Genomic DNA, 25,000 nt, shown 5'->3' on the forward strand with positions numbered 1-25,000 from the left:
AATGAACAAATCTGTGGTGGTGTTCGTAAAGGAGGAGTGGCAGGTGAATCTTCTGGTCAGTGAGGGTATTACTGTGAGTGGAGAACATGTTGAGTCTAGACCCAGTGCTGAGGAGGAGTCTAGACCCAGTCCTGAGGCGGAGTCTAGACCCAGTGCTGAGGAGGAGTCTAGACCCAGTGCGGAGGCAGAGTCTAGACCCAGTGCTGAGGAGGCAGATGGACATGTTATTGGAGATGTTATAAAGCACAGTTTGGAGGATGCAGGTGAACAGGGTATTGAGGAGAAGGCTGTTAAGACTGTAGACACCGAGGCAGGAGAAAAATAAACTCGGAGAGCTGAAAACACAGAGGTTGAAGAAAACACAAACAATGCAGAAATTACATCAGCTTTAAATATTGGTCTGGATGGAGAGGAGATGGACAGATCAGAATGCGAATAAATGATAGATGCAGAAATGAGGGATGAGGATACACTCGCCGAAATTTCTGATGTTGGATCACAGGTTACAGATTACATTTACTCTTGGAAGAAATCTTTTACCTCGACGATTTTACCGAAGGTTGTGTCGAGAAATTCATTGATGTTTTTCTGGCCGTGGTCAAGTTTATATCATCTGCGCTAATGAAACAGAAGACAGTTAGTCATGAGGCACTGGATAAAAAAAGGTTCAGACTAAAAAAGATTATAACAAAACTAAGGAAGAACAAGACAAAAGTCTCAAAATAGTTGAAATGAACAGATTACACATGGTGTTTCTTTCACTCTTCTGTCTCTTTTCTGTCTCTTCTACATCATCACATGGAGAAGTTCAGGATAGGCACATTAAACTTTAACAAGGTTGAAACAGAAATAAAATGACAGCAACTCAATGTTACTTTCTTAAAAGAAACACACACACACACACACACACACACACACACACACTGCCAATGAAGCGGAATAGGAAACGTGATGAACTTATTATAAGTCCTGGGACAAGAAACAGTGCTGGAGTTGCGATTTTATTCTCACAAGGTACAGCATCAATCTGAGAAGTGTAGAGGAAATGGTGAAGGGGATGTTTATATATAAGTAGAACACAATGGGACAGTGTTTATATTCATTAATGTATCTGCTCCTAACAGAGGACCAGAGAGACGGACATTCCTTTCAGAAATAAAGAAAGGAATTGTAAAGTATGATGATAGCGTGTGCTGTGCACTCGGGGCGACTGGAACTGTCTGATTTTATTTATGTTTATTTAACATTTTATTTATTGATCTATTTATATATTTATTTAACTAATGGGTTAACCTTATAGCACATGGTATATAACATGACGTGTGTTAAATAAAAGGATTGTAAAAGTAAAAAAATCTCCTTTCTCTCTCATGTTTTGTGTGTTTCTCAGCTGTAGCTCTGTGCTCATCTTGTGTGATGTTCCCTCAGGCTGTGTTTGACTGTGTGGTGAACTCACTGAAGAATGTGCTGAACATCCTGATTGTCTACATGCTCTTCATGTTCATCTTCGCTGTGGTGGCTGTGCAGCTCTTTAAGGGCAAATTCTTCTACTGCACTGATGAGTCCAAGGAATTTGAACGTGACTGCAGGTTAGACACACACACACACACACACACACACACACACACACACACACACACACACACACACACACACATTTATTTTTGCTGAAAAATGAAAAGACTGATTTTAGATTATTCTGTAAATTTTCTAACCAGTAGAGGGTGCTAATGTCTGCTGTTCACCGTAGTAATTAAAACTGTAACTAGTAATTAATCTCCTCAGCAGTGCAGGTGCTCTGTATAAGGGACTCTGCTGAATGCTATAAGTGTAAATGTATGAATTTTAACATAGCAACTGCTAATGGGATTTAGTAGGGGCTCTGGTTCAGCATTTTGGGCTACAGGAGTTCGTCTGTTGGATCGGACCACACGGACCAGCCTTCGCTCCTCACGTGCATCACTGATCCTCGGCCACCCATGACCCTGTCACCATTTCACCACTGTTCCTTCCTTGGAGCACTTTTGATAGATACTGACCACTGCGGACCAGAGACATTTTGAACATGCTGTGACCCTGTCATCTAGACGTCACAATTTGTCAAACTCGCTCAAATCCTTACGCTCGCACATTTTTCCTGCTTCTAACATCAACTTTGAGTACAAAATGTTCACCTGCTGCCTAATAAATAAATCCATCCACTAACAGGTGCCGTGATTAAGAGATCATCAATGTTGTTCACTTTACCACTCAGAATGTTATAATGTTATACCTGATTGGTGTGTATTATATAATATATATGTGTGTTTTAGGGGTGAATATCTGGTATATGAGCGAGATAATGACGTGAAGGCCCAGAAACGAGAATGGAAGAAATACGAGTTTCACTACGACAATGTGCTTTGGGCTTTGCTCACTCTCTTTACTGTTTCCACGGGAGAAGGCTGGCCACAGTGAGCACACACACACACACACACACACACACACACACACACACACACACACACACACACACACACACACACACACACACACACACACACACACACACACATTTTATATTAGAATTGTAAGTTACTAAATAGGAAATATCCTTCCTTTCTTCCTCAGGGTTCTGAAACACTCTGTTGATGCAACGTATGAGAACCAGGGCCCGAGTCCTGGCTACCGCATGGAGATGTCCATCTTTTATGTTGTCTACTTTGTGGTCTTCCCCTTCTTTTTTGTCAATATCTTTGTTGCCCTGATCATCATTACCTTCCAGGAACAAGGGGACAAGATGATGGAGGACTACAGCTTGGAGAAGAATGAGGTAAGTAAGCAGCAGTGCCATTAATATACTGACAGCTTTTTCACTAGAGGCTGATTAGAGTTACCTGCGTTGGATCGTACTTGCCAATAACCGATTAATCAACAGAATGGATACTATATAAAAGACAAACAAACAAAACACTCCAATAGTACTGAATTATAAAATAAAAAAACTGTAATGAATCATTTGAATCATTGAAAATGTGCTAAATGAAATAAATATAAATATGTTCATTATATTAATGAACATTAAGAAAATCAATACAATCAGTGTCATCAAAATAAATTTAAAAGACACTTCAACAAACAGCATGTAGCATCAGTGATTTGCCTCTAGAGGCCGATCTCATAATGACAGCGGACCCCCTGAGCCTCTCCAGTAACAGACTAGAGGCGGATTTTTCAGTCCTGCTTCCGCAAAAATGTGTTATTTTCTCCCACTCCGGGCGCAATATTAGTTTTCTCCCGCCCCCACCTGCAGGTAAAATGTATAAGTAGTTTTATTTTCAGTGCACTGACTGCTTCTTCCTGCTGCTTTGTTTTTTTTTATTTTTTTTTATACATGTTTCGTTTTATTTGAGTTTGACTTTTTTTTGTAAATGATGAACATTGGCATGAACAAGGAACTTTTCAGAACATCAACTGAAACGATATATACAATATATATAAAAGCAGGCCAGAGTTGTGTTGTCTTGTTTTTTTCTTTCTTTAATAATGCAGTGATATCTGTAGCACTCTCCTGTCCTGCAGTAGATACATAACACTTAATTTTTTTTTTTTATATTCTTAAGACCATTTTGCGTCCCACAAATGGTTTTATTCTCCCGCAACCCGCACACACACATATTATAGTATTTTACTGCTCGCAACCGCATTCACCCTCAAATCTTGTCTCGCGCCACACTCGTTTGTGTCGATTCCCGCAGAAGTGCAGGTCTCTAGGCACAAATCAGGAAAACTATCAGTATGGATTTATTCTGATAGTTCCAGCAATCAACTTTTGTTTCCTTTCAAGAACTCCAGCTGTGTCGGAAAGCTTTGGGAACGTGGCTGCTTTGTCCATGCTCTGCATAATGTATGTAATCAGTCAAAATTGAAGGCAGGCTGTCACTGGCGGGGTGACATCACGACCAGGAAGTATAAAATGCACATGGAGGAAAGCTGGCGCCAGCTTCTGCTTGTTCAGGATGGGTTCTCTGTGTGTTTGTCCCCTTCAGGTAAGTGGTAAATGTCCAAAAAGCAAGCGATCGTTCCGACTGTGCACAGACCACAGCCCGTGCATCGCTTGCTTGGGAGTTCCTGGTGAACCCGGAAGGCTGCCCAGGTGCTTGTTTAGTCTCTTGTCATTTCAAGACTGGACTACTGCAACTCTCTGCTGGCAGGTTTTCCCCTGAACGCTATCCGTCCACTGCAAATGATCCAAAACGCAGCTGCACGACTCGTGTTCAATCTGCCCAAGTTCTCCCACACCACCCCACCTCTGCTCCTTCACTGGCTTCCAGTAGCTGCACGTATCAGATTCAAAACACTGATGCTTGTTCATCACATCTCGCACTGCACTACGCTGTCTGAGATCCTCCAGCACTGCTCCACTGGTACCACCTTCTCTCAGAATGAGAGGTAAATAGACTTCAAGGCTACTTTCTGTTCTGGCACCGAGCTGGTGGAAAGAACTTCCCCTAGATGTTAGTACAGGGGAGTCCCTGACTATTTTCAAGTGACGACTGAAGACCTACCCCTTCCTGAAACACTTAAATTAGCACTTTCCAAGTTTGCTTTGTAGAATTCAAGAGTTATATTTATATTAAGTTTGTAACAGTTTATATTAACTTGGAACAGTTCGTTTCTCTGTCCGAGCCCCCCTTCGAGCCGATTGGCCTAGATTTTGGAGGCACTTGTCTATTAAGACTGCGTTCTTGCTGGCTATCTGCTCTCTGAGGAGAGTAGGTGATCTACAGGCCCTTTCCTTTCTGGAGTTCACTTCAGGCATGGCCATGCGTTCCTGCACCCTAGAGTGAGTTACGTCCCCTAGGTGCCCTTGGTCATCCCACGACCTGTCAGGTGCCAGGCTTTTAATTCTTCCCCATTCCAGACCCCAGACCAGGATAGATTGAACCGGCTGTGTCTGGTCCGAGCACTGGACCGTTATGTCCACAGGACAAGTCCTTGGAGGAAGTCGGTCTGCTACGGCCCTCCGAGGAGAGGCCTTCCTGCTCATAAGCAGACTCTCAGCAGATGGATTATTAATGCTATCGCGTCCTCTTACAGGTCCTCTGGTCTCCCCACTTTATTTGTCAAAGCGCACTCGACCCGGAGTGTGGCAGCCTCTAAAGCTTGGTCCTCCGGGGTCCCTTCAGCGTTTCCTTCTCTGTTACAGAAGCTGCCACCGGCTTTACTTCATGTGCATTTTATACTTCCTGTTCATGACGTCACCCTGCTGGTGACAGCCTACCTCCAATTTTGACTGATTACACTCATTATTCAGAGCATGGACATTGCAGCCACGTTCCCAAAGCGCTCCGACGTAGCGTCTCGTTCCCTTGGGATAACTTGGGTTAGATACATAACCTAGAGACGTTGCCGGTTAATCAGCAAAGCAGATGAATTGGTTGATTTAGATTTTTTAGGTAAATAATCATTTTCAGCCTTTTTAGATAATTAAACATACACACTACCTGCTGCTGTGTAACAGAGAGCCTGCATCGACTTTGCCATCAACGCCAGGCCTTTGACTCGCCACATGCCACAGAATAAGCAGACGTTCCAATACCGCATGTGGGAGTTTGTGGTGTCGCCACCGTTCGAGTACACCATCATGGCAATGATCGCCCTCAACACCATCGTGCTCATGATGAAGGTGAGCTCTTTCAATTATTTTCTTATTGGACTGATTTTCCACCACATGGTTTTTAGAAGATTTCTTTTCCTCCAGATTCTTCTGATTTATTATTATAAAAAATAGTGTTGGGTGATCTGAGGGATTTATTCCCAATCAGGGAATAACATGTTGATTGTATACTGCTGCGCTACTCACTGTAAAACACTTTAACACAAAACAACTGTGTGTGTGTGTGTGTGTGTGTGTGTGTGTGTGTGTGTTTTTAGTACGACGGAGCTTCAGATGTCTATGAGAAAATGTTAGGCAACCTGAACATTGTGTTCACATCATTGTTCTCTTTAGAATGTGTGTTAAAAATCATTGCCTTTGGTGCACTGGTAAGTGTGTAAGTGTGTGCCCGCGCTTGTCTGTGTGTTCCTGTGCGCGTGTGTGTGTTCCTGTGCGCGTGTGTGTGTTCCTGTGCACGTGTGTGTGTTCCTGTGCACGCATGTGTGTGTTCCTGTGCACGTGCTTGTGTGTGTGTTACTGTGCCTGCATGTGTGTTACTGTGCCTGCATGTGTGTTCCTGTGCGCGTGCGTGTTTCTGTGCGTGTGCGTGTTTTTGTGCGCGCCATGTGTGCCCGCGCTTGTCTGTGTCTTCCTGTGCACGCGTGTGTTCCTGTGCGCGTGCGTGTTTCTGTGCGCGTGCGTGTTTTTGTGCGCGCCATGTGTGCCCGCGCTTGTCTGTGTCTTCCTGTGCACGCGTGTGTGTTCCTGTGCACCTTTGTGTGTGTGTGTTGCTGTGTGTGTGTTAACTAAACTGTTTCTTTTTGTCAAACAGAATTATTTTAAAGACGCCTGGAACATCTTTGACTGTGTGACGGTCCTCGGCAGCATCACAGATATTTTAGTCACAGAGCTGGGGGTAAGTGAGTGTGTGCATTGGATTGGCTCAGCTGTGAATGCACCTTTAATACAGCATGAGTGTGTGTGTGTGTGTGTGTGTGTGTGTGTGTGTGTGTGTGTGTGTGTGTGTGTGTGTGTGTGTGTGTTTGTGAGAGAGAGAGAGAGAGAGAGAGAGAGAGATCGTCAATTTTTCTGCTTAAATAGAAAAAAAATCTATTGTGACTTTTCAGGTTAAGTTCTATTTTAAATGTTTTTATTTCAATGAATTCTGTTTTTATATAAAATTGCTACATTTTTTGTTAATGTGTTTTAACTGCTAATTTAAATTATGATGTTCTGCTTATGAATTATTCATTCCTGGTTTTATCTTTTTTTTTTACATGCTTTCTTTAATCTCTGCTATAATGGCGACTCCGCCCTCTGATGAATTCATCCAATCAAAATGCACTATGAAACTCATGTGTCCGTCTGTGGCCTGGCTGGCCAATCACACTGGTTGTTATATCAACCTCCAAAAATGCTGCTATAAACCATGCATCTGCAACATCTCCATTGTAGATGGTTTGTAATTTTTTGGAAATCTTAATGCATTTGTTATTCTGCTGTGGCTGATGATGATGATGGTGATGATGATGATGCATGTGCTTGACTATAATGACCTCTGGCCATCTGCTTGGGGTGCTACACCATATTTATATACCTTATACATACACTTTATAATCTTTCCCTTACACACACACACACACACACACACACACACACACACACACACCTGCAACAGAAAATATAGTAGTCTCAAGACAGTGCACAATTCAAATAGCGAATAGAAACCAAATCCAGGTGTAAGGAACACACAGCCACGCCCACACGGCCACGCCCACGCCCACACGCCCACGCCCCCAGTAGAGCTCACTGCTTGTTCTGTAGCATGGTGAAGGTGAAGCTGATCTCATGATGGGTTCCTGGTAAAAAGACCTTCTGCATGCACACACTTGCATAATTCATGAATCCACATGTCCTTGTGTGTGTGTGTGTGTGTGTGTGTGTGTGTGTGTGTGTGTGTGTGTGTGTGTGTGTAGTGGTTGTGCGTGGGGTGTGTGTGTGTGTGTGTGTGTGTGTGTGTGTGTGTGCATGGGGTATGTGTAGGGTGTGTGTGTGTTTGTGTGGGGGGTGTAAGTGAAGTGTGTGTGTGTGTGTGTGTGTGTGTGTGTGTGTGTGTGTGTGTGTGTGTGTGTGGTGGTGTAATGGCGTGTGTCTGTGAGGGGGGGTGTATGTGGGATGTTTGTGTGTGTGGGGGGTGTATGTGGGGTGTGTGTGTGTGTGGGGTGTAGGTGTGGGTTTGTATGTGGGGGGAATGTGTGGGGGGTGTGCATGTGAGGTGTGTGTGTGTGTGTGTGTGTGTGTGTGTGTGTGTGAGAGGGGGTATATGTGTGGTGTGTGTGTTGGTGGTGTGGGGGGGGTGTAGGGGTGTGTGTGTGTGTGTGTGTGTGTGTATGTGAGGGGGGTGTATGAGGGGTGTGTGTGTGGGGTGTGTGTGTGAGAGGGGGGTGTATGTGTATGTGGGGTGTGTGTGGGGGGGGTGTATGTGGGGTGTGTGTATGTGAGGGTGTGTGTGTGTGTGAGGGGGGGGGGTGTATGTAGGTTGTGTGTGTTTGTGTGTGGGTGTATGTGGGGTGTGTGTGAGGTTGTGTGTATGTGAGGGTGTGTGTGTGTGTGGGGGGGGTGTATGTGGGGTGTGTGTGTTTGTGTGTGGGTGTATGTGGGGTGTGTGTGAGGTTGTGTGTATGTGAGGGTGTGTGTGTGTGGGGGGGGTGTATGTGGGGTGTGTGTGTTTGTGGGTGTATGTGCGGTGTGTGTGAGAGTGTGTGTGGGGGGGTGTGAGGGGGTGTATGTGGGGTGTGTGTGTGTGTGTGTGAGGGGGGTGTATGTTGTGTGTGTGTATGTGGGGTGTGTGAGGAGTGTGTGTGTGTGTGTGAGAGTGTGTGTGGGTGTGTGTGAGGGGGTGTATGTGGGGATGTGGGTGTTTGGGGGGGTGTATGTGTTGTGTGTGTGTGTGTGTGTGTGTGTGTGTGTGTGTGTGTGTGTGTGTGTGTGTGTGTGTGTGTGTGTGTGTGAAAAATGGGGTGCTGGGTTTAAGGATATAATTGAATAAGTGGATCATAATTCAGTGTTTGTTATTTATGGTTAGTTACAGACAGAAGATCAGGATCTGTAAAAGCCCGACTCCATATTAAGGCTCAGAAACTAATAAAATCAGCATGCAACATTTTCTCAGTTTGTTTTTGATCATTTACACACTTATGTTTATCTGCTTTTAGTGACAGAAAGTTTTGCTTCTATACAAATATTGTGCAGCGTCGGATTCCGTACGCAAGTTGTGTTGTGTTCCATCTGTAGATAAAGCCGTGTGATGATAACGTGGTGGATCTTGAGTTCATCCTGAGAACACAAGAATCCCTCACAGAATGCAATGTACATACACACACACACACACACACACACACACACACACACACACACACACACACACACACACACACACACACACACACACCACACACACACACACACACCACACACACACAGACAGACAGACAAAACCTGGGATATGAGGAGAAGATGTGAAACTCAACACACAGTAGGAGATAAACGAGAGAAACCATGTTCACTCTTTTTATTAGTTTTTGATGAATGTTTGTGGTTTGAGATCCTGTTTTTAGATTGTAGTGTTAAATGTTTGCTAATTTTTCTCATCATCCTTAAACCCAAAACCTTTGACTGTGCAGGAACTCAGTGTGAGCTGCTGCTGGGTGTGTATGAGATTAGCATGCCATGGTCTAGATGTGTTGAACTTTGACCTTTCTGGTCAGTGCATTTGGTTGATGGAAGCTTGGATTTAAGGGTTTTGCACCATCTTTTCAAAGTGTATGAAGATATTTGGGTTCTATCATTTCTGTCTGAATTGCACTCCATCCTTCCTTCATTTCTTTCTCTTCCTGCTGCTCTCCCTCTCTCCGTAATGCTGGTTCTGCTCGGTGCTGCCACCTTCAGTCTCATTTTCGAATGCCTCTGTACCTTCCTTAGTTTTTTTTAACCCTTTTAATTTTGCACACAAATACAAACCTAGAAATAATGACTTAACAAGAAACCGACATCTCTCTTATCTATCTATCTATCTATCTATCTATCTATCTATCTATCTATCTATCTATCTATCTATCTATCTATCTATCTATCTATCTATCTATCTATCTATCTATCTATCTATCTATCTATCTATCTATCTATCTATCTATCTATCTATCTATCTGCATCTCCCTGTTTGTCTGTCTATCCTTTCTGTAGAATAACTTCATCAATCTGAGTTTTCTGAGACTCTTCAGGGCTGCTCGTCTCATTAAACTCCTCAGGCAGGGGGAAACTATTCGCATCCTTCTCTGGACTTTTGTTCAGTCCTTTAAGGTAAAACAAGTACAAACACACTTTTATAAAAACTCAAACACAGACACAATCCTATGGTGTTACAGCTGCTTTGACGAGCTGATCAGAGTAGTTGGTGGAAAGCAGTGGATTCAGAGCTTCTGAACATCTCAAAGCATTTTTTCCAGTAACTCACTGCACTGGTACCTGAACACTCAGTGTGTGTGTGTGTGTGTGTGTGTGTGTGTGTGTGTGTGTGTGTGTGTGTGTGTGTGTGTGTGTGTGTGTGCAGGCTTTGCCGTATGTGTGCCTACTCATTGCTATGCTGTTCTTCATCTACGCCATCATCGGCATGCAGGTGAGATGGGAACAGAAGCCTCCTCCAATACAGTGTCTTTAGGAACGATGAGTTTACTTTAAAACAGAATGTAGAAAATATTAAACAACCCTTTGTGGCAGAAAAATTAAGAAGATATCGCATGTCTCATAGCTCTTTGGGAACATCGCAATCGAGGAGGACAAAGAAAGCTCCATCAACCAGCACAACAACTTCAGGACTTTTTTCCAGGCTCTGATTCTGCTTTTCAGGTGAGTTTCTTCTAACACAGCCTTCTGCTCGTAGCAGTGCCTGTGTTCTTCTTCTGTATCCGTGTTCTTCTTCTGTAGCCGTGATGTTCTTCTGTAGCCGTGATGTTCTTCTGTAGCCGTGTTGTAACTGTGTGAATGTGCAGGAGTGCGACAGGAGAGGCGTGGCATGACATCATGCTGTCGTGTTTGGGAGGGAAGGAGTGCGATCCTCTCTCTGGGAACACGGAGCCCGAGTGTGGAAGCGAGTTCGCTTACCTTTACTTCGTCTCCTTCATCTTTCTCTGCTCCTTCCTGGTGAGAATGTGGACAAATGTTTGATATTCTTCAGATTTAGTGTGTTGGTCAGTTCACAGCAATAACACAGATTACTCTTTTACAATAATTTAATTTATTTTTACTTAGAGCTTTTTTATCTAAAAGTGTGCATCTTTTTTTTTGTCAAATTCTTGCATTTAATCAGTCAATTATAATAATGTCATTCTGTCTGTTACCAAGCAAATGAAATCAGTATCAACAAAATTCCTCTTTGTAATGCAGAGAAAACAGAAGCTGTATCTGAAGAAGCATTTCGATGTATTTACACACTGCAGATTAAATGCAGCTCAGAGGGACATGTAATGCTTTAAGCTGCAGTTAGAAATGCATTAATAATGTTTTGATATAAAAAATAAAGGTACATATTTTCTGCCCCATATCTGTGTGAGCATTTTAAATGCATTTTAATAGACTGAATACTGCAGGGAAATAACGCACTTTAATTGCGCATACACACTTCTCTGATCTACTAACCCATCTTGTGATGCATGCATGTTCTCTGTAGGTGTGTTTTGTTTGGGTTTTGCGATTTACTTTATAATTGCACATCGTTAAAATAACAATTGCGTGTCCAGGACTGTAATCTTTAAAAAGAAATGCCCCAAGACCATTAGCAGCTTCTCTATACACAGGACTCCTCTCCTTATTAAGCATCGTGAAGCAACATGACAAATGAATATTGTGAAATGCTAAGGCCAGATTTTAGTGAATTATTCTTGAGTTTTATTTTCATGAAAATAGTGCAGAAACCTAGACTGTTTGGAAAGTTGTTCACTCCCATGTTCACTTAAATGTTTTTAGGGGAGAGAGAAATAAGAGAAAGTGTGTAGTTTAGAAAGTAATTCAGATGTTTGTCCCTGGGAGCTGTACCGGTTTAGATTAAGTTTAGTCCAGAGCTGTAGCCCCTTTTCTTTAATGACTCTATGGTGTTTGTTTGTGTTTGTAGATGTTGAATCTGTTTGTGGCTGTTATTATGGATAATTTTGAATACCTGACTCGAGACTCCTCAATTCTGGGACCTCATCACCTGGATGAGTATGTGAGGATCTGGGCAGAATACGACCCTGCAGCCTGGTGAGGAACTTTAAACTTATTCATCTTTACATCTTTATAACGTACATGCTGAATTACTGAAGCAGTTTTTAACTAACTAATAAACACACAGGACTGAGGAACCAAAGAATTATATATTTACCCATTCTATTAATACTCATGTTGTACCTAAAGCGCTTAAACTCATCACTTACACACACATCTGTCTGCACACCATGTAATTAGCAGCCTGCTTAAGCAGCTCTGTTTTAATCTAGTCTCATTTATAGTCCCTAATCCTGAGTCTAGTCTTTAATTTAGTTAGTTGAATTGTGGTTCAGATGCTCAGAGGTGATCTTGCAGATTATGGGTTGGAGTTAAAATAAAGAACAATAAGTTTAAATGATTCCATTCATTAGTCCTCATGGGAAAGGAATCTGTTGTATGGATAACAAGGTGGATATACATGAAACACTATAAAAACATTAGCCATGTCACATTTCTGCGATATGGCTACAGGCACCACTGTTACAGATATACTGCAATGCTATTCTCTCTGCTGATTTCCACCATGACTCTCCTTCCTCCACTCTGTAATAAAGACCAGAAAAAAACACTGGATTAACAAACCCAAGTATTAGAAATACATACAATTCTACTTCTGTTTTCCCACTTGATCATGAAGACGATCATGAAGACATAAAAACATGGAGGCTGTTTTGAGAGCACAGATTGGGATGTACTTTGTGACACAGACTAAAATTTTGAAAACATCATTCCCACCAGAGAAGCTCCTGCTCCTGCTCTCTGCTCTCTGCTCTCTGCTTCCCTGCCCAAGCACTTTTCATCAAATATATCAGTGATACCTCATTTCTACATCCCAGGCTGCACTATCAGCCTAACATTGGCTCATTAAAGAACTGTCTGCACTTTCCTTATCAATGAAGTTCAATTAAGTTTTTTAGCATTGTATTATTTATTTATTTATTTGTTTTTTTATTTATATTATGGACTATCACTTTTTCCATTAGCGGGCGAGTGATAGTGGATTTTACCTCATTAGACATCGGATAAAAACAAACAAACATATTTAACACTCCATGTAAAACAGCACTTTTTTATAAAAATATAAATACAGTACTGATTGGGCTGCTCTCGTACTGTATAATTACAGCGGATCTCCTCTGCCCCTCCAGCAACAGATGCAACCAGGAAAAACTATCACTATTAATTTTTGCTGATAGTTCCAGCAATCAACTATTGGTATACAGATTAATCAGCAAAGCCGAAGAATCGGTCGACCTCTTACACTCTACACACAGTCACCTGCACTACAGTCATTTTACTTTTTATGTTGCTACTTTGAATTCCATGATTATTCAAATTTATTTTGGTTTTATTTATTTAGTCAAATGCTGTATAGGTCTTTCTGTGCATTGGCATGTTTTACATAGACACACTAACCTTTTACCCACACTGACACGTACACCATCACCTTTTACTCACACTGACACGTACATCATCACCTTCTACCCACATCATCACCTTCTACCCACACCATCAACTTCTACCCACATCATCACCTTCTACTCACACCATTACCTTCTACTCACACCATTACCTTCTACCCACATCATCACCTTCTACCCACATCATTACCTTCTACCCCATCATCACCTTCTACCCACACCATTACCTTCTACCCACATCATCACCTTCTACCCACACCATTACCTTCTACCTTCTACCCACATCATCACCTTCTACCCACACCCATCACCTTTCTTCCCACATCATCACCTTCTACCCACACCATTACCTTTTACCCACATCATCACCTTCTACTCACACTGACACATACATCAACACCTTCTACCCACACTATCACATTCTATGCACACTGACACATACATCATCCCCTTCTAGATCACCTTCTACCCACCTTCTACTCTTCTACTCACGCTGACACGTACATCATCACCTTCTACCCACACTGACACATACATCAACACCTTCTACCCACACCATCACCTTCTACTCAGACTGACACATACATCATCACCTTCTACCCACACCATCACCTTCTACCCACACTGACACATACATCAACACCTTCTACCCACACCATCACCTTCTACCCACACTGACACATACATCAACACCTTCTACCCACACCATCACCTTCTACCCACACTGATACATTCATCAACACCTTCTACCCACACCATCACCTTCTACTCAGACTGACACATACATCATCACCTTCTACCCACACCATCACCTTCTACCCACACTGACACATACATCAACACCTTCTACCCACACCATCACCTTCTACCCACACTGACACATACATCAACACCTTCTACCCACACCATCACCTTCTACTCAGACTGACACATACACCATCACCTTCTACCCACACCATCACTTTCTACCCACATCATCACCTTCTACCCACACCATCACCTGCTACCCACACCATCACCTTCCACTCACACTGACACATACATCATCACCATATCACCTACACATATACTTACATGCACACCTTAACCTGCACCTACACATGTACACCATCACCTCCACTACACTATCACTCTGACCAGTACATTATGACCTGAACCTACACTGCCATGTTTAGCATTACGTCCACCAAGACCATCTATATCGCCACCTTCTCCAGCCTCCCACCAGCCAATGAGATGTGACAGGTGCAGGCTGGGTTTATTAAAGAGGACCTTTAAATCCCTTGGTTTCCTGTTGTGCAAGTGGCGGTGCCCCACCATACAGTGGGGATGATGGATTTATAATATCCATCAATTCCCTTCTCTCCCCATAATCCTGTTCTGTGAATTGGTGCCCTCCCCCATGTGTTCCTGTCCCCAGTCTCTGGAATATGGGATACTTTCACCCAAACTTACTATGTGGAGCTCCTGTCCTTGTCCTGAGTGCACAACACATTAAGTTTCTGAGTATCTCCATTCCAGTGACCATAAGACCACTCAGTCGTCCTTAAACCCCAGGATGAAACTGATCACCTGGTGGTCAGGGGAACAGGCTGTGCAGAAAGGGAAAGCAAGCAAAAAACTGAAAGAATGAAAGTATGATCCTCAGTTTTTTTTAACAATTATTCTACCAGCTCCAGTGGTGTATTAGTCAGACAGTTGATGTTTGTGAATGTTTTCCTGTTCACTTTGTGTGTAATCTGCTTCTTCTTCCTGTACCTGTCTCTGTTTTGTGTTTTTACTCTAACCTCCCTGTATTCTTCTTACAGCGGGCGCATTCATTATAAGGATATGTACAGTTTATTGCGAGTTATCGACCCCCCACTGGGCTTAGGAAAGAAATGCCCTCATAGGGTGGCCTGCAAGGTTTGATTTCCACTAAAAAACTAATAGCACCTGCTAGCATCCAGAATGGAATGACTCTTGCTTATCTTTGATTTTATTTCCTTTTCGTTTCTCTTTTTGAAAACATTCCACCATTTCAACTTGCATACTGATATGAAAAAGAGAATGTGCAGGACAATGCAGACACTTTCAGATGCATGAAATGGCCCACTTTGAATGAAAGTAACAAAAATCAAGAAAACACTTGAAGAAAATAAAAATGCCATCTTTGCTTCTCGCTTGCTAGGCTTAGCCGACATGGTGCATTGTTCTGGGGGGGGGCAGAAACTGCATTGACATTAAAGCAGCAGGACTTTATGCCTGTTCTATGAACATTTCCATAGAACATGTCAGAAGGGTGAAATAGCCAGCCCACCCTCATTCCCTCCTCCTCCTCCCTTCTTTCTTGTCTTCTTTCTTATCACAACAGATAAACCTGGTATCAGATTGAGAGACTACAGACACTCTCCCCTTCACCAGTCTAAACTAGTAACCTTCTTTTTTTGTTCTGTTCTCCTCCCCCACCTTCTTGTCTTTCCTTTGGATTTCTCCCTCTTTCCCCCATGCACCTGGTGTGGTCATGCTGTTTATTTTTTTTGTTTTTTTGGTTATCCCAGTGGCAGGATCAGTTACAGGGATATGTATGACATGCTCAGGCAAATGTCTCCACCTTTAGGCCTGGGAAAGAAGTGCCCTGCACGGGTTGCTTACAAGGTAGAGGGAACTGACTCCGAGTGGCCACAAGCTGTGTGTCGTACCTGTTGGTGTTTACTTTTACTTTGTCTCCCTTTTTTTTCCTTCCTTTGTTCTCTGGTGTGGGGCTAATGCTGTTGTGAGTCTTTGGCTTGGGGGGGTTTGTGGTGGTGGGGGCATTAAGTGTTAGTTAGACCAATCCACAGGAACGCGGGAACGGAAGGACCTTCTCAGTGCTTTTGCACCGCATAAAAAAAAAACCCCACACAAACAGACACAAACACAATAGACACTATTTCTCCAAAAGTATCGGAATAGATCACTTTCCAAGCCATATGTGGCTCTTAGCAGAACTAAGCAATTATTAAATTTTTTGTAATAATAACATTAATAACATGTATATGTACACACACACACACACACACACACACACACACACACACACACACACACACACACACACACACTCCCCCTAAGAAACATAACATCATGCTTGGCTCACGTGGTCAAGAACATTTCTAATTACTGTAAAAAAAATCTGACACGGTTTTGCATTTTAGTGCTTTAATGTAAAATTAGATCATGATCTAAAAATGTATTTATTTCACCAAACCTTTACAAAATAATCCAGCAGTGAAGTAAACATGTAGAGAACACACACTACACACAGCACATACATGTTGAGATAAAGGTGTGTGCGTGTGCAGCAGTGGTGGAAAGGTCTACAGGACTTCAGTCCTCCGAATCCCACAGTCCTGTGGATGGCACTTTCTCCAAATCTCTGTGTGGACCAGCTCTCTGTCTCTCTCTCTCTCTCTCTCTCTCTCTCTCTCTCTCTCTCTCTCTCTCTCTCTCTCTCTCTCTCTCTCTCTCTCTCTTACACTCACACACACACACACACACACACACACACACACACACACACACACACACACACACACACACACACACACACACACAGAGTCACAGGACAGAGGTAAGTCATAATGACAGCAGTCTTTCTTGTACAGTACAAAGTAAATCAGAGTGATAAGAGGAATTTAGTTCAGATTTCTTATGAAGATTGTAAGAAAAACATTGTTTTGTGGCAAAAGTCCAACAAAAATATTTCAAGTCAATCATTTCCACATGATTTCCTCTGTCAATGCAGTTGTACTGTGTTTCTGGCCCCTCCTCCTGGCATTCAGTCTCACCCTGTGCATGCCAGCCTTCTGGGACACTGCCTTCTCTCTCTCTCTCTCTCTCTCTCTCTCTCTCTCTCTCTCTCTCTCTCTCTCTCTCTCTCTCTCTCTCTCTCTCTCTCTCTCTCTCTCTCTCTCTCTCTCTCTCACACACACACACACACACACACACACACACACACACACACACACACACACACACACACACACACACACACACACACTCTCCCACTTTTCATTTGATGTTTTATTTAAAGAAGAATCCAAAACAATTCTCCATAATTTAACAGAAAATGTCTTTTTTAGTAAATGCACAGTTAGAAGGTGTTTATTAATATAATTTATTCCATGTTTATTTGTGTTGCACTTTTAATAATGAACATGGTCTCAGAGCAGCTTTACACAGATAATGTGGTGATAAAAATTAAGATGTTCTTTATAAGTGTAAGTTTGTCTCTGATGAACAAGCAGATGGAGACTGTGGTGAAGGAAAAACTGTAGTCCTGAGTCTGTGTAACAGACTGTTTCCATTAACTACAGTCCAAATCTAAATCCCCAAAGCTCCTGTTCTTTCATGATTTCATGGATCTCCAGACCATAGATAAGAAACATCACAAGAGAGAGAGAGAGAGAGACGAGTAGTGACAGGAAGATAGAGAGAGAGAGAAAGAGAGAGAGAGAGAGAGAGAAGGTTATGGATTAGTAAGTCTACTTATTGTTGTATAGAAGTTCAGGACACTGGTAAGTGTTGGGACTCTGGTAAGATTTACTCTGGCAGCAGAACTGAAAGGGAGAAGCAGAAGGAAACACAGACGAGAAATTACACGAGAAAAATCATGAAAATATAAAATAGCTAAATGGTTTAATATTAAATCTTAATGAGAAACAGAGGAATCCATGATTATACTACTGTAAAGCTCCTCAGGGATCCTGTGTCAGTCTCAGAGTGGAGGATAATTAGGACTTATCTTTCCATCACAGTTTTATTGTTAAATTATGGATTATGAATGGAATATTTTCTTTTTTCTATTTTATCTCTTCTTTCTCTATCTCTTTCTTTTAAATTATTTTTTTGCTTTTATTACATCCTGCATCATCTTTTTTTAACTTTGTTTTGTGCCTGAGTTTCTCACCCATTATCTCACGTTTATCTTTCATTGATTATCAGAAAATCCCCCAGTTATTGTTCAATAATTCTTTATCTAAAATAATTGATTTGAATGATCTGTAAGTTCATCGCTGTATTGCTCAGCTTAGAGCTACAGATAAAACAAGCAGGAAGATCAAGTTATGTGATGATATAAAGATATACAGCGATGAACTTACAGATCATTCAAATCAATTACTTTAGATAAAGAATTATTATTATTATACAGACTTCCAAAGACATTCTGATTGTACATTTATAGCTGATTGTTTTGGAAAATATATTGGAAGGATTTTCTTTTCCCAGTAGAGAACGCTGGTTTGGTTGAGGTTTGCAGCATTATGAATTATTGGCTCAAACCCAATCAGGATTGATAACCATTTGTTTCCTTTATTCATTTAGGTTGAGATTGAGTCTCAAATGAGCAAATTGAACCCTTAAATAATGAATTCTTTAAGTTTTCCCAAAACATGTTCTGATCCCTTCCCTTAATGGATTTAAGAACAATGGCACAGTTTGTCTTTATTAACAGTTCAGGCTTGCAGTCAGTTAGTTGTTATAGGTCCTTAGTAAATGGTCATTTATTCCTTTCTCCTTCATCCACTTTGTTTCACACCAACTGGTCAATGTCTGATTTAATGAGCTCCACTCACAGGGGCAGTTCCTTTATATACAGTACATCTGAGATACGCGTTTCCCAAATTGAGTCTGAGGAAAACCAAGAAACGTTCTTCTCAGATTTCCACATTGTTAGACTGTTTTGGTGTATTTTGTGTGGTTTTTGAGGTGTAGCTTTCACTGGACATGTAGCTGAAACATTGATTAAATGTTGAGGAAATGATCTAGAACGCAAGTAAAGGCTGGATATTTTAATCTTAAATTGCTCGGAATGAGGTGTTACACTGCTGTGTGATTGATGTCCTCATGGTGTCAACTGTCATCCACCTCTTAGAAATGTACTCTTAACGTTCATTAGATGGTCCACAGTGCTGTAACACACAACTGTCCCACTAAATCTAAAGTCACAAGCCACTGCTCCTCCTCATTCTGTCCGTCAATTTTCCATCACTTCTATTCTTTTCTTCTCAACACTTTCTTTCTTGCACACATTTCCTAGTTCTGTTCTTCAGGCAGTCCCACTTGAACTAAAGATAACTGGATCCTTAGTGTTAACATTTCGTCTTTCTCACAAAATGACTGAATGTCTTTTTTTATTTTCATTTATCTTTTTCGGGAGAATTCTGCTCTGATCTAACCCAACAGTCTGCGCCTTTTTTTGCACTGAGAGACCAGAGGGTCTGGATCAAGCAATTTCATTCATTCAATCCTGAATAATGACAACCACTACTAAGATGAAGCAAGGAGCTAGAATCAACTAAACAAACACCGCTTTCTGTATTGCGCTGCACTGCTGCTTGCTGTTCTGCATGTGGATGCATGAGATGTTGCATGCTGGAGTTTATGTGAGTGCGTGTGGTGGGGGGTGTTTAGGTGTGTTGCATGCTAAAGGTCGTCCTCTGGTATTGTGACACTTTTTGCACCAGCATTCAAATATGCACATATAAATATATTCAGAAGCAACATTAGTTCCAGAGCAGAGCTGAATGGTCTGAACATTAAAGCAGGAGGAGAATGTTCTGCTGTAATCTGGTCATTCACCCTGACTCTGATCTGGTGATGCTCATCAAGGAGAAGCTCTAACTGACTGTGGACTTTGTGAGCCTGTGAGTGTGCAAAGCCATGCTGCAGTAGAAATACGTTGAGCTGTTTTAGACATTTCTGCACTAAAACTAGAGTGCAACCAAAAAAGCAGATCTATAATTTGAATTATTAAAAAGAGTTAAAAAAACAAGAGCAGCCTACAATTAATCAGGGTGTAATAAAAACATAAAATGTGATACTCTCACAGACATCTAAAACAAAATTGGTAATTGCTTGTATATGAAAGACACTTAATTACAACCAAAAAGCCTGACTTGTACTGAAAAATACAGAAGAGTACTGAAAGTGTACTGAAAGTGCTTTACGCTGATCAGAGTGCTTCCAGACCGACTGAAGGATCACAGAAAGCCCCTGAGCTTATCCTACCGCAATTACATACCAACTGACTTTCAGTTTTCTTTCAACATCTTTCTCTCTCTCACACACACACACACACACACACACACACACACACACACACACACACACACACACACACACACACACACACACCTCCTGGAGGGTAAAAACACTCTGACACTTCCAAAAGCTAACCTGTTGTGATTGGCTCCCTGCAGAGGCTCCTGCGAATGGATTTACCAGTTGCAGATGACAACACAGTGCACTTCAACTCCACCCTCATGGCCTTAATTCGCACTGCTCTGGACATCAAGATCGCCAAGGGTGGGGAAGGTTTGATATCTTTATTTATTATTTATAATCTTTATTCTTTATTATCTTTTTTCTGTTCTTCATGTTCTTCTTCTCCATCATCTTTAAGTTAAATTGCAGGCTGGTGCTAATTAACACTCGACAAAGTCGCAGTTTGACCCTGAACACATCACACATTCAGGCCTGTTACAGGTGACACTTAATGTGATTAATCCATAATAAGCAGAATGAGAAAAACATAAAGTGCAGTGTGTTGATAAATTTGCCCTGACCTTCACTACTGGGGAACTCACAGGGCCAAGGGAGTTGTGTTCAGACGTTTTTTATTTTGTGCATAAAACATTGTCTGAACTGTACTTGTACATATTGTTGCTAACATAAGGAAGTGTGTGTGTGTGTGTGTGTGTGTGTGTGTGTGTGTGTGTGTGTGTGTTTGTGTGAATGGTGGTTTGTCCCTGTTACTGTCTGTTTAGGGGGTGTTGATAAGCATCAAATGGATGCTGAGCTGAGAAAAGAGATGATGGCAATTTGGCCCAATCTCTCACAGAAGACTCTGGACCTGTTGGTAACACCTCACAAGGGTAAGTCTAAAAGCCAAAGGTTTGTGTTCGGGTTTTTTCACCCCTTTACCCCTAGAGGATTGCTTCTGCTCCGCCTGCCCTGTCCACTGCTCTGCACCCTCTGATGAGCCACGATCTCCAGCATGATCTTTTCCCCATTACATGCATATGTTCTACACTGATTGTTCTCACTCAGATCACAGGCAGCTGATAATAAATAACACAGAATGTTATAAAGGACATTATAAGAAGAACAGATTTATAAAAAAAAACTGTCTCTCTCTCACACACACACACACACACACACACACACACACACACACACACACACACACACACACACACACACACCACATCACCCCACTTACAGCCCTCCACATGAAGTCCTGGTGCTGGCTCTCAGATTTCTGTGCCTCTTATCAGAGGGTGAGTGACTATAGACCAAACCACTATAGACGTCTTTTCACTCCAGGATTTTGTAAGTGACTGTTTAGGAGACTTGCATAATGAACTACAGAACATATGATGAAGCTTGTAGAAATAAAATCCTAACAAGCATGAGCTAAAAGTGACTTTGCAGTTTATTAACAAAAATAACACCCTAATGCAAAGTCATTTGAATTATTATGGTTACTTTAATTTGCACAAAAGCATGAAACAGAAAAAATGACAGTGCTGAATGCATGGTGCCAAAGCACCTGAAGCATGACGCAGATATCAGCATTCCTCACCGATATTAAAGCATGATATGCTGCAGTTTCAATGCATACATTTTTACTCCTCTAGTGAGGAGCTATTTGTTGCATCGAAGTAGTATAATAATAAAATAGCTATAGGAACATGGCTTTAATTCTGCATGTACAAGAGGGACTTTTTTGAGCTTTTTTCACTTTCTGAAATGTTCCATTACAATCAAATGTATTCATTAAGTAATAACCGTCTATATTTATTTTGATTGATCTTTATTTGACTAGACTGGCAGCTAAGTGGTTAAGGCATTGGCCTTTCGAACAAAGATCTGATCAAAGGCCATCCCACCACCACTAATCTGCCACTTCTGGGCCCCTGAGCAAGGCCCCTAACTCTCACCTACTGAGTGTATAAATGTGATCATTGTCAATCTGCATATGGACTTCTGCCAAATGACAGAAATGTACATTTAAACACATCCTGCTAAAGTGTGTAGATTTTTAATTAGAGTTAAATAAAGTGAATCGAGGTGAAGAAATGCTGAAGAAGTTCTTTATCTTACAAACAGCTGGCTGGAGATCAGCATCAAAATTACACACACAGTCTTAAACCTTCTGACAGATGCCTGTCCCTCTGAACAGAATTGCATTATGGGTATTTTAATCAGTGGTGGACAGTAATCGATTCGTAAAACGAGTCACCAATCAGGGTCAAGCGCACACGTTTTTAAACTCGTCTTGATTGGTGTTTGGTGTATCTACTGATCACCAACATACAGTTCAGCATCAGTTCAACATCAAGCAGAACATTTAAAGAGGAATATTCTCAATAATCTCAAATCCTGTTATTTAATTTGGTTCTAAAATACATTTTTAGTTTCATGGTTTTGGGTTCATGATAATTGTAATAGAAATCAATCAGTGTTTGAGTCATTATCATTCTATTAAAAGATCAGTGTGCTGAGAGTTACATTCGAGTCTTTTTACATCAACTGAGGTGATTAAGTAAAACATTTTGTGATAAAAATGATAATAGAAACATTATAGTTATAATAAATCACTACATTGGATACTGAAGTTCATTTGAAGGTAAAAACTTTTATATTTTTACTCAAATGAACGTTTAAATAGACATTTTTACTTTTACTGGATTCACATTTTACTGAGTGTCTCTACTGTAACTCAAATACCTGCTTTATGTAGTTAACATCCACCACTGATTTTAATGAAGTCACATTCCAACGTAGGAATGCTCATTTCATTTCCTCTGTGTCAAGAATGGTGAGTGGAAGACCCCACATGCAGGACGCAAACGGAGAGTTAAAAAATACAGTCTTTAATGAAAATACTGGACAGGCACGCCTGGACCTTGGGGAAGGTCTGGTGTCAGCGTTGGACTCAGCAGGACTTGAGGCAGACCGCCACTGGGTTGGCGCCAGCTTTGGAGGTTGGGAAAGGCCAGACGAAGCGTGTAACGAGCCTACTTGGGCCTACCCCCAGGATTAGGTCTCTGTTTGAAACCAGGCTTTCTGGCTGATGTTATGAGGTGGAGCAACGCTCTTGGTGGAAGTCTGAGGTGGAGCGACGCTGTCTACGGCGGACTGAGGTGGAGCAACACCGTCTACGGCGGTCTGAGGTGGAGCGACGCACTTTACGGCGGTCTGAGGCAGAGAGCCGCACTCTACGGCAATCTGTGGTGGAGTAACGCACTCTTTGGAGGTCTGAGGTGGAGCAACGCACTATTTAGAGGTCTGAGGTGGAGCGACGCACTCTACAGCGGTCTGAGGTGGAGTGACGCACTCTGTGGAAGTCTGAGGTGGAGCGATATCCTCTGTGGAGGTCTGAGGAAGAGCGACGCACTCTGTGGAGGTCTCTGGCAGAATGACGCCCTCGGCGGAGGTCTGAGGCAGCTTGATGCCCCATGCAGCGACCACGACATCAGCGAAACACAGTGGCCAGGCAAACACTGGAGAAACCTGGGGGTCAAAACAACGAAGTCAGCAAGGCTTGGGCATGCAGTGGTGACCTCAACAGGACAAGGGAGCTTTTGCGTTCAAAAATACAGTCTTTGATAAAAGAACATGCAGGGAGAAAAGCATAGTTAAGAAACAGTCCAAAATCCGAGAGCCAAAACCAAGTCCAAAAAAATATCCAAAATCTAAGAGCCGGCAGACAGAGCAATGCAGGGGAAGCAAACTTAGAAATCAAAAAACTGACGAAAAATCTGGCATGGCAAATGAAGCAATAAAGGCAGAGCAAAACAGAAAACCAAAAGACCTGACCCAGAGTCCAAACTAGTAACTGGGGAGGTAGAGCAGAACAGGTATCAGGAACAGGATCAGGAACAGGCATAGGAACCAGAACAAGAATAATCTCAGGGATTTAGGGAGCTCTGTGAGATAATCTGGCCCTGGCACTGCGAAGCCTGAAGTAGGCGATGCGAAACCAGAAGGTCCTGACAATCTCTCTTTCTCTCTCTCTCTCTCTCTCTCACTCTCTCTCTCTCTCTCTCTCTCTCTCTCTCTCTCTCTCTCTCTCTCTCTCTCCCTCCCTCCCCTCTCTCTCTCTCTCTCTCTCCCCCTCTCTCTCCCTCCCTCTCCATCACTGTACCTGTAGATGAAATGAGTGTGTTTATCCTGAAGTACAAACCCGATTCCAAAAAAGTTGAGACACTGTACAAATTGTGAATAAAAATAGGAATGCAATAATTTACAAATCTCATAAACTTATATTTTATTCACAATAGAATATAGATAAAATATCAAATGTTGAAAGTGAGACATTTTGAAATGTCATGCCAAATATTGGCTCATTTTGGATTTCATGTGGACAGGTAGCAATAAGAGGCCGGAAAAGTTAAATGTACATAAAAGGAACAGCTGGAGGACCAATTTGCAATTTATTAGGTTAATTGGCAACATGATTGGGTATAAAAAGAGCCTCTCAGAGTGGCAGTGTCTCTTTTAGAAGTCAAGATGTCCAGAGGATCACCAATTCCCCCAATGCTGCGGCGAAAAATAGTGAAGCAACATCAGAAAGGAGTTTCTCAGAGAAAAATTGCAAAAAATTGAAGTT

General features: G+C 41.9%; 1 protein-coding gene across 1 annotated transcript in view; it reads left to right on the forward strand.

Annotated features, from left to right (window-relative positions):
• Positions 1–25,000, forward strand: part of cacna1aa (calcium channel, voltage-dependent, P/Q type, alpha 1A subunit, a) — a 115,311-nt gene that overhangs the window by 61,486 nt on the left and 28,825 nt on the right. Inside the window, exons 28-42 of the mRNA XM_083566262.1 lie at positions 32–263; positions 1,391–1,589; positions 2,313–2,453; positions 2,611–2,812; positions 5,504–5,668; positions 5,917–6,027; positions 6,471–6,554; positions 9,881–9,997; positions 10,248–10,313; positions 10,446–10,543; positions 10,687–10,837; positions 11,805–11,932; positions 15,168–15,264; positions 20,583–20,697; positions 21,150–21,257. Of these exons, the coding sequence (XP_083422388.1) occupies positions 32–263; positions 1,391–1,589; positions 2,313–2,453; positions 2,611–2,812; positions 5,504–5,668; positions 5,917–6,027; positions 6,471–6,554; positions 9,881–9,997; positions 10,248–10,313; positions 10,446–10,543; positions 10,687–10,837; positions 11,805–11,932; positions 15,168–15,264; positions 20,583–20,697; positions 21,150–21,257 (2,014 nt within the window). The remainder of the gene's footprint in view (positions 1–31; positions 264–1,390; positions 1,590–2,312; positions 2,454–2,610; positions 2,813–5,503; positions 5,669–5,916; positions 6,028–6,470; positions 6,555–9,880; positions 9,998–10,247; positions 10,314–10,445; positions 10,544–10,686; positions 10,838–11,804; positions 11,933–15,167; positions 15,265–20,582; positions 20,698–21,149; positions 21,258–25,000) is intronic.

Source organism: Silurus aristotelis (genome assembly GCF_946808225.1).
Source record: "Silurus aristotelis genome assembly, chromosome: 17".
Classification (NCBI taxonomy): Eukaryota; Metazoa; Chordata; class Actinopteri; order Siluriformes; family Siluridae; genus Silurus; species Silurus aristotelis.